The sequence below is a fragment of the Notolabrus celidotus genome, chromosome 10, assembly GCF_009762535.1.
Source record: "Notolabrus celidotus isolate fNotCel1 chromosome 10, fNotCel1.pri, whole genome shotgun sequence".
Classification (NCBI taxonomy): Eukaryota; Metazoa; Chordata; class Actinopteri; order Labriformes; family Labridae; genus Notolabrus; species Notolabrus celidotus.
In genome coordinates, this window is record NC_048281.1 from 22,727,663 (window position 1) to 22,737,473 (window position 9,811).

A 9,811-nucleotide genomic window follows, 5' to 3' on the forward strand; every position below is an offset into this window, starting at 1 on the left:
GTTTTAATTAGGCAATAAATAGACATTCAACAACATACTAAATAATTAAAGATAAAGCAAAACCTTAACTCACAAAAAAAATCATACTTTAATTAAAGGCAACAGAGAACATCGTTTCACTAGCCATGACAAAAACAAAACTTAAAGTGTCAAAAAGGCTCTCAGTGGATCAAAAGAAAGGCATCAAAGACGATGCATTTTTTGTTTGCTGCTGTTTATTGTGTTTTAAAGCTAACTTAAATACAAATAAACAAGTCTTTTAATTAGTTAACTCTCATGATTATTTTTCATTTTTATATATAGTCTTGGTCTTGTCTTGGTCTCGCCCTGCCTTGGTCTTGACTCGGTCTCGAGCCCTGAATGTCTTGGTCTCGGTGCACTCTGGTCTTGTTCATGTCTTTGTCGTGGCTAATGTAGTCTGGACTACAACACTATTGCTCAGTACATTCAGAATTGACTTGCTACAGACTAAAAGGTACATCATTAAAACGAAGGTGTGGTTGGTTCCATTAAGGGTTACAAATAATAAGCTTTGGTTGATTGGAAAATTGTGGTATGATACAATTTGTTAGAAGTTTTGGTTCCATAATTTGAGCAACCAATGAATCAATCAATCTTAATATGTATAGCGCCAAATCACAAAAAATGTTATCTCAAGACGCTTTTACAAACAGAGCAGGTCTAGACCGTACTCCATGTTAAATCATTTACAAAGACCCAACACCAAGATGGGAAACAATCTGGTCCCCTCTTACTGATCGGACTCAGTCTTATCTCATCTTAACCCACCATGAGCATTGCACCTCGCAGTATTTAGCAAGGACAAACAGGCAGAAACCTTGAGCAGAACTAGACTCATGAGTGATATGATCCATTCATCTACTAAGTAGAGTGCAAAGATCTCAGACCACAGAAACATTTAAACAGAAGTTCTTAGAGATACAAAGGCAGGGAGACATCAAAGTAAATTATTCAGTAGTTAAAACAAGTTGGTGCAACTGTAGGATGAGTAATTGTTCGAGGTAACGGTGTAAACACAAGTAAAGTCAGAATGACGCTGTGTGTAGTTTCCAATATTCTGACTCATTTGGAAGTTGGACTCAGAAGTATGCAGGGTTTTTAATGGATTGTGTTCCCAGGTAACAGTGATTAATTAGCTAAATAGAATGGTGACACTACCAATGGAAACAATATGTACTACAAACATAACATCCAAGTTAGTATAAACTCAAACCAATCTCAAATCAATTATTATGAGCTCCTTAGGTTTCACAGAGAAAAATAGTTCTGAAATCCAGATTCTCCCCTTTGACCCAGTTTCCCCATCTTAGGTTGATCTTGGCAGTGACATGCGCAAGTTCTTTGAGCCAGCCAGCTGTTTTAACACATGTCAACAGGAGGGTTCTTGTTTTTTGTTTCCTTTGTAACTTCATGAGCTGGACGTCTGCTGTGCATATTTGAGCAGGCTTTGAATCATGCTTTGAGAAGCAGAACACGTCCTTTTGTGTTTAAACATGCATGCATATTCATGGCACCATGACTTGTGGCAACAGGTCCAGCTATTTGTTGACCACCTTTACTGAGGGTTTAAAGTACTTTGTGTTAGAGATTTCCTCTGTGACACAACCAGTTCACCTGTTGGGATTAGGCAGATCAGTTTAGGCGGTTGATCTAATTACTCCTAAGTAGAGCAGCAAGCCATTGCTAATGACAGAGATTTGATGAGTTTGGAAAACCAGACCGGACAATCTTTGTTGAAGTCATCATCCACCTCCCTGTTGACATAAGAGAGTGACTTTATTCAAACTTGTGTTGGAATGTAAAATGGATCTGTAATTGACCGAACAAGAGAAAGATCACCCTCAAGTCTGTGGTTGTGTGTGAGTGTTTATGTGTGTGTGTTAAATCAACTCCTCTTTCTACACAGTTTCTGTTGTATTGTGAGGGGACCCGCTTTACAGAGACCAAGCACCAAATCAGCATGCAGGTTGCAGAGAGCAAAGGCCTGCCCAAGCTTAAATACCACCTGCTCCCCCGAACCAAAGGATTCACCACCACTCTTGCGTGTCTTAAGGGCACAGGTATGTGGACAAACACACACTAACTTCATTCTAAAAATGCATAAGACTCTTAAACCTGGAAATGTTTATTTGTGCATCCCATCCACAGTTGCTGCTGTGTATGATGTGACTCTCAACTTCAAAGACAACCAAACTCCTACTCTCCTGGGCATAGTCAATGGCAAGCAATACAAAGCGGACATGAGTGTAAGGTGAGTGCCAGTGATACCCTCCATCTATATGATATTATACACCAACTGCATGTATTTTCAATTACAGATAAAGAGACACTTTTTTCCTGTGGTAACATGAGTAGACTGAAGTCACATAAAAATATCAGAGCAGAGGGTGTGAAGCCTGAATTCACTGCTCACAAAGATAGTATCCAGGGTGCATCAAGTTTATGGTAAGGGAGCACCCTGCTGGTAAGAAAGTGTAATGACACACAATGTTTTATATTGTCATAGCACCTCTTCTGTTGTGGTATTCCAAGTCCATGGCTCCAATTAACTTGTAATTCCTTCTCAACCAGGCGGTTCCCTGTGGAAGATATACCAGATGATGAGCAAGAGTGTGCACACTGGCTGCATAAGCTGTACCAGGAGAAGGTAATTTGTTAGCTCATATTAGCTGACATGATTCATAGTTTATATGTAAGCAGCACCCATCTCATACTAAAAAAAATCTTGTTTTTACACAAGCTTAAACTATGATCAGAGGATTGATGGTTCAATCTCTGTATGACACACTTATAACGTCAGAGTTAGAGCTGGGCGATATACAAAAAAGATGTCGTCATGATAATTTTTTTCAAATCAGCCGATATCAGTAATTGTCACGATAAAAATCAAATCATTATTTCATTTAAATTAAAGGCAGATTTTTGCTCCTGAGTGAAAGTTGAAGAAACCAGACGGTTTGTTAGTGAAGTCAAGCTTTATTTATAAATCACATTTAACAACAGCCTCAGTTGACCAAAGTGCTGTACAGTTATTAATCATACACAAATATAGTAATAAATAAAAACAATAAAAGAATAGTAAGAGCTCAATTTAGGAAATAAAAAGAGTAAAAAAAAGTAAAAAGCCAAGGATTCTTGCTTAGCTGGGACTGAACTCCAAGGAGAAAAGATGGGTTTTCAGTAGTGTTTTAAAGTGCTCAACAGACTGTGCAGCTCTAGTATCTAGATTTAGTTCTCTGATAAGCTTCTTGAATCCCTCATTTTTGTCGGTGCCAACAGGAAGCAGGTATTTTGTGTAAGGTGATATTTTTGTGAAGTTTTAGTTTGTAGATTCTTTTTTTTCTCAGGTTGAGATAATTTGCATAATGAGATTTATTTACCCACATCCTGAAAATATGTTTAATTAAGTATATTAAGTCAATAGTTAACGCCGAGTCAGCACAGTGTTAGACTAACCTCTGCTTTGAGCAGGTAGGGTTTCGCGTTTTAATCAGTGTCGCTGTCGCTCGTTTCAGCTGTGTTTACATTCCTCCCCAAACGTCTTTAAGCATGCCTACCTCTCACCATGCGACATGATTGTCTGTTCAATGTCGTCTTCTTCAGTCTAATGTTGGGGGTCATCTAGTGTTTAAGACACATTAGCCCTCCCCTTCCTTTCCAGTGGGGGAGTGTAATTACAGGTTTAAATATATCACATTTTTATCCAACATTTGTTATTTTTATATTAAGAAAAATTATATGACAATAATTATCGTTATCGAAATATCTCCAAGCCCTAGCCAGAGTGTAAAATTACTAGAAAACCCTTGCCGTCCATATTAACCTTGTTTTAAATTATGGAAGCTTCTCCATTAAACTCAACAGTGCCTGAAGTATCCTTCAACCCATTAGTTTTGTACTGAGGACTTCTTTCTGTTGAGCCTTTTTATACCATTACACTGTTGAAAGCTTTTCGTTATAGTTTTCGATTTAATTATTTCTTAAAGATCCAAAATGCATTAGAGGCCTTGGATGTTTGGGTTGAGAGGTTGATATTTTTGATATTCAATGCATCACTTTACCATTAATCAAAGTATTTTTAATACATCACAAATTCTCTCAGCTCTAGACTTTTTCTGTATGTTTACGTCTGGTGTCTGGATTTCTATATTTCAAAAATGTAACACGCACCTTAAGATGCATCTCGTCTAAACAAGGCAGGTTGAGAACAAGCCGCAACCTCCAGCTGCGAGAATTGAAGGCAATGCTGGTGTGTTAAAAACGACAGTTTATCGAGTGTCCGCTTCAGGCTGGCTTCGGAAGTATCGGAAACCACATACATGCAAATTCAAAAAAGCCAATCTTTACAGCAGAAATAAACATGTTTACAGCCTGGTACATAACGTAGTCTGGATAGCTCATTTCTCGATCGGCACACACTGTACAGGGGGTGAATTTTTTCATAATGTGTCAATTTCGTAGATGTTAAGATTACAGGTTTTCCATTATGAGAGGCACAGCTGACTTGATTGACAGGCGGGAACACTGTAGCTGTTGGCGAGGAGGCTCAAAGCCCGCCTCTTTACCTCACACTAGTTCAACAGCAGTGAGGTTGAGTTCAGCGTTTCCAATATTGGCTTCAAAACAGCCCTTCAGAAATAGATGGGTGACGTCATTGATACTACATCCATTATTTATACAGTCTATGGTTGAGAATGATTCCTCAGTAATGGTTTGGGTTAACTGATTCTGATATGTGTCAGAATCAAGTGACCCAGAGGAGAGAATAATGAGGAGTACATCTCTCATCATTCAATCAATTCATACACTGCTAAACAACGTTTCTTGTCCTCTTCAGGATGCTTTGCAGGAAACGTACAACAAGGAAGGCAAGTTCCCCGGGCCCACGATTATCCCCCACCGCAGACTTTGGACGCTGCTGAATTTCTTATTTTGGGCCACCCTTCTCCTTTCACCCCTCATCAACTTTGCATGTGGAGTCATAGTTAGCGGCTCCCCTCTCCTGATCATCGGCTTTATCATCTTTCTCTTCATTGGTAAGTGAAAATTGTTTTGAAAAGTCTTTGTTGTACATTTGAATTGTCATGCCTCTCCAATCTGCCCTTTCTTCTCTCCTCTGTTTTGGTCTGCAGCCTCTATAGCTATCCGCCGACTCATAGGAGTCACAGAGGTGAAGAAGACAGGTTCCAGTTACGGCAACCCGGAGGCCAAGAAACAAAACTAATGTGCTTCATCCCCCCAATTATGTACGATCATCCTGCCCAACTCTGTTGTCCTCTCACTGTTGAGTCAATTGGCAGGCTACTGAAGACATCCAGCTGTGAAAACAAAAAAAAAGACCAGAATTAGAGAACATAATTGCACTAGAATGAAAGAGAGCATGGAAGGTCTTGGGGTCAAGCTTTCTGGTGCAACACAGAACAGGGGAGACTGCAATACTGTTTTTCCCCTGGACCTTTCTTAATCTTGCTAGTGGCTCACTGTCCCCATTCAAGTCCCGTTAAATCCTGGAAAGACCTATGGTTAGGCCTGAGGTCACATGGACAGCCAGGCAGTCCATTATCTGCTCTGCGCTACCTACCTCCACTTTCTGTCACAGTCATAAGCCATTCAGAGACTTGTGACATGCACATTCATTTTGCCTGCAGGACACAAGCCAATTCATATTTATCTTTCAAACCATAACCTCCATCCAGGGGCAGTGCTTTCTGTAACCACAACCTGTTACATGCAGGACACCTAGCTTCCTTTTGTTCCTCTATTGGGACTTGTATATGGGATATGGTGTCATCCTTGAATCCTTAAAATTACAGGGTAAGGTCACCCAAATCACACAACAGTTACCATTCAATGCCTTGGCAACTAGCCCGGCAGTTTGCAGTCCCGGGATCTAAAAGGCACCACTGACACTCCAATAAAAAGTAGGGCGATGAAATGTTTAGCATGGTACTCAAGTCATTGTAGCAACACATTTGAAAAATGAACAGCAGTTTGTCTTTTAGGAAACTGTCTCAAGATAATTTCAGTTTTCATTGGTTACTATATGGCGATTTGAAAAAACATTTGGAGCTAACCACACTGGTTTAATTTAGTTACTCAAGTTTGAAGCACGTCATGAGTGGAAGGAGAAGTATCATTTCAGCACTACTTGTTTACTTCAATTGTAACGTTTCAGAAGCAGAGGTCTAAAGCCAGAGATCTCAGGACAATTTCTAAAGCAGATATTGCAAAGGTGAAGTAGACTATTTTTAATTTATCAGATCTTGCAATCTTGGTAAGTACAACTAAACCCCTTTTACTTTACATGTTGGAGAGTCAGGAGTCTGTTAAACTAGTGTCAGTGCTTAGACTGGGATGACTGCCCTTATCAAGGATACCTACCATCTTGTTACAGCAGCACAAGCACCCACAGACTTACATCAACACATTTCAATTTTATTTATCATTTCGCTTCTAATTTCACACGCCGTATCCCAAATCTAAATTTCATACGTGCATTTTTTGACCCCTTGACATGATGTTAATTTAACACATAAGTCCAATTCATACACTGAAGCAGTTCAACCTACCACTCACCCTCTGATACAAGTTATAATGCAGCAGACATGACTCATCATGTTACTGTCCTGCATCCATAGTTTAAAGGAGGTTGGCCAGACACACACACACACACACACACACACACACACACACACACACACACACACACACACACACACACACACACACACACACACACACACACTGTTTTTATGTAGCCTTCCAAAAAGTTAGCATATCCTTTGCTGTCCAGATTTTGACTGTAGAATTGATGTTTAACCTTCGCCTTAAATCAAGCTTGCTCAGGCAAGGGATTATTTGCCACCCCTTTAAGAACAGCACCTACTTCTTACCTCTTAGTTCTGAATCTCTGTTCTCTCCACATAGCGCAGAATGGAAAATAATGCATTCGATGGGTCGATACACTTTAAAAACAATTTGTTGAGCCTGTTTTCAATCTTTAAGGTGGCCCGGTATCTTTTGTTGATGTTGTTGTTGTCATAAGGGTTGTTCTAACACACTGATCTAAGAATCTGTCATCCCAGAGTTGCTTTCTTGAAACCCTGACAAAAAAAAACTCTGACTCCTGATGTCCATGAGTACATGATTTCCACATCTCCTGGTCCCTAATGCAAACAATAGTAGCAAGACATGGAGGGGATATTCTGTCCTGCTCTCTTTTCTTTTCTTCCATGCCATATATTGTATTAATCATACATTTGTTGCAATAGTTTAATCTTTTTTGGGGGATCATCACCCTCTGCAGCAATATTTTGTGTACGTCCTCCTAGAGTTTTCTCTGGATAGACAGATTTCATGCAAGCCTTAATAGACAGTGCTGCTTAATTTTTGTGTGAAAATGTAGAAGCCCACTGAGCCCATGTGGTAGTGAAGGAATGAACATGTCCTCTGCTTTAGCAAGCAAGTTGCTGGGATTAGTCGCCAAGTATCTTCTTTTAAAGTTTTAATATTAAGAACTGAATAAAATACAATAAAAGATTTAGTCTGCTCTAATGTACAGAGAGCTCTATTTGTAATTAATTTCAATTTTATACAAAAAGATGCTTGGAGTTGCTTTACCTCAAAAGATGTGCTAAGATGTAGTACCTGTTCAATGTTTGGGTTTTTTTTCTTCTTTTTTTTGACCCCACCATTCAGCATCAGATATGAATGCAGTCCAACCCATTCTGGCATTCAGGATAAAAAACACGTCAAAATCAGAGAGTGCAGAGGAAATCAGACAAATATTTGACAACTTTTTACACTGGTTGAAATATGTGCTAACTTGTTTGTTTTTCAAATCAAATGACATCAAAATTTACTCCTTTTATAAAATCTCAAAGATTATTAAGTGAATGGCACCTCTTGAGTCAGCTTTGTTTTGTTTTCTAAGGCTATTTTTATGTTTTCTTCAACTAAACACTTGAGATTATTAAAGGATTTAATCACAAATCTTTACTCTTTTGACTTATTTGGTTTTGTGTGAGTTTCTCTGTTTGCACAGCAGATGAGATCAAAATGAATAGAACTCCTGGAGCTGGGGAAACTGAACCCATGTAAACAAATGTTTCCTATTCACAGTTTTCCTCCATCAAAGGAACTGTTTTCACATAGGCCCATATACATTACTCATCCATCATTCATCATGACATATCCACACTTTTCCACTAAGACACGGTACTGAGAGGAGTGATTGTTTAAACCATGTAACCTGAGAACAGGCACATAAGGTATATAATCAATGTCATACTCACTTTTCAAAGTTTAGAGATGTTCCTTTGTTTGCATAAGACATTTTGAATGACACATTTCCGAAGTGTCAATCAAATGTCCTGAGGACATTTTGAATATGTAGTCACATGACGTGACAGGATGTTGACTGTATAAATATGTACATAATGTAAATGATGAATACTATGTCCAGTTCTAGAAATGGCTACGGTGCTCTTCTGTTATTTTGCATTAGCTCTCTCAATGACAGGCCATTCATTCAGACTACACCCAAATGTACCGCAAACGAAAAGCTACAGCTGAATACATTTTAACATGATCTAGCCTCCATGGTGTAGTTACAAAAATTGTGTGCAAAGACTAAAGATTCTCACCTTTCAGGTTTCGAGCCGTTATTACTTACCCAATGCCTCTCTTCTAATTAAAGCCACAGATGGAAGGCTGTAGCCACAGAAGAAGATGCTTATGAAGCCTTTTCCAACGTTCTTAATAATCGTGGTTTCTTACTGTAGTCGATTACTTTTTGCATGATGTGCACTATTGCACAGTCAGTGAAACTAGTTTATTCTGACTCAGGGACTCTTTTACAGAATGCAACAGCTGTGGCATTAACTCTGGATTTGAACCTGAATAAAAGGCTTTCTGTGGAAGCTGAAGATGATTGTGTGTTTCTTGCTTTTCTCTTTGTTGCAGTGTCTAAATATTGTGACTCGTTGTCTTTCTTAAAGCTTTCTTACAGTATTCTCTAGATCAAGGGTTCTCAAACTTTTCAGCCTGGGACCCCCAAAATATAGGTGCCAAAGACTTGCAACCCCCACTGTCCCTCGAAGTGATTGAATATGGCTTCATTTAGCTGGTCTGCTGAAAATGATGCCTACCTATAATATGAGCATGTGTCTGTGTTTCCTGTGCTGTTATGAATTAACCTACTGCTACTGATGCTTTTGATAATTAACTGTTCACTAACTCTAAACTTAGGAGTCATCTGGCAAAAAGAAAGACAGAAAACTCATTACATTTTCTGTTTTCAAGGTTTTATTTAGCTACTTTTTGTGTCTATACTTTTTACCCTAATGGGTAAAATGTACTGTTTTTAAATTTCTTCAAAGAAAAACAGTCAGGGAGGCATCTCACTACCCCCCATTTGTGTCTGGCGACACCACAGGGGGTCCCAACTATAGGCGTTTCTACCCCATTTTTGGGGATGCTGAAGCACCTCTAAATTGAATCCCAGCACTCCTAAAATTTGATAGATTTTTTTTTTTTTTTTTTTTTTTACTGCATGTCCTTTTTAACACGCTATAAAGTTTCAAAACCATACAGTACTTGGTTAAAACGTAATATTTGAACAACAAAAATACAGCAACTCCGCTGCGTTTTACATGCTGTGCATTGCATTTCAAATGAAAGTCCAAAAAGTAACTAATGTCAATTTTTGGTATTTTTAGTGCTCACTATAGGGGGCTGGTTTACTCCAGAAACATAGGCTACATACTGTTTATGTATATGTTGAGGAGCT

The 9,811-nt window shown here is 38.8% G+C and overlaps 1 protein-coding gene across 1 annotated transcript in view; it reads left to right on the forward strand.

Annotated features, from left to right (window-relative positions):
* The window catches only part of agpat3 (1-acylglycerol-3-phosphate O-acyltransferase 3), a 28,252-nt gene extending 20,239 nt beyond the window's left edge, over positions 1–8,013 (forward strand). The window contains exons 6-10 of the mRNA XM_034693300.1: positions 1,928–2,081; positions 2,170–2,272; positions 2,593–2,668; positions 4,859–5,057; positions 5,154–8,013. Of these exons, the coding sequence (XP_034549191.1) occupies positions 1,928–2,081; positions 2,170–2,272; positions 2,593–2,668; positions 4,859–5,057; positions 5,154–5,245 (624 nt within the window). The 3' untranslated portion in view covers positions 5,246–8,013. The remainder of the gene's footprint in view (positions 1–1,927; positions 2,082–2,169; positions 2,273–2,592; positions 2,669–4,858; positions 5,058–5,153) is intronic.
* The last annotated feature ends 1,798 nt before the right edge of the window (positions 8,014–9,811 follow it).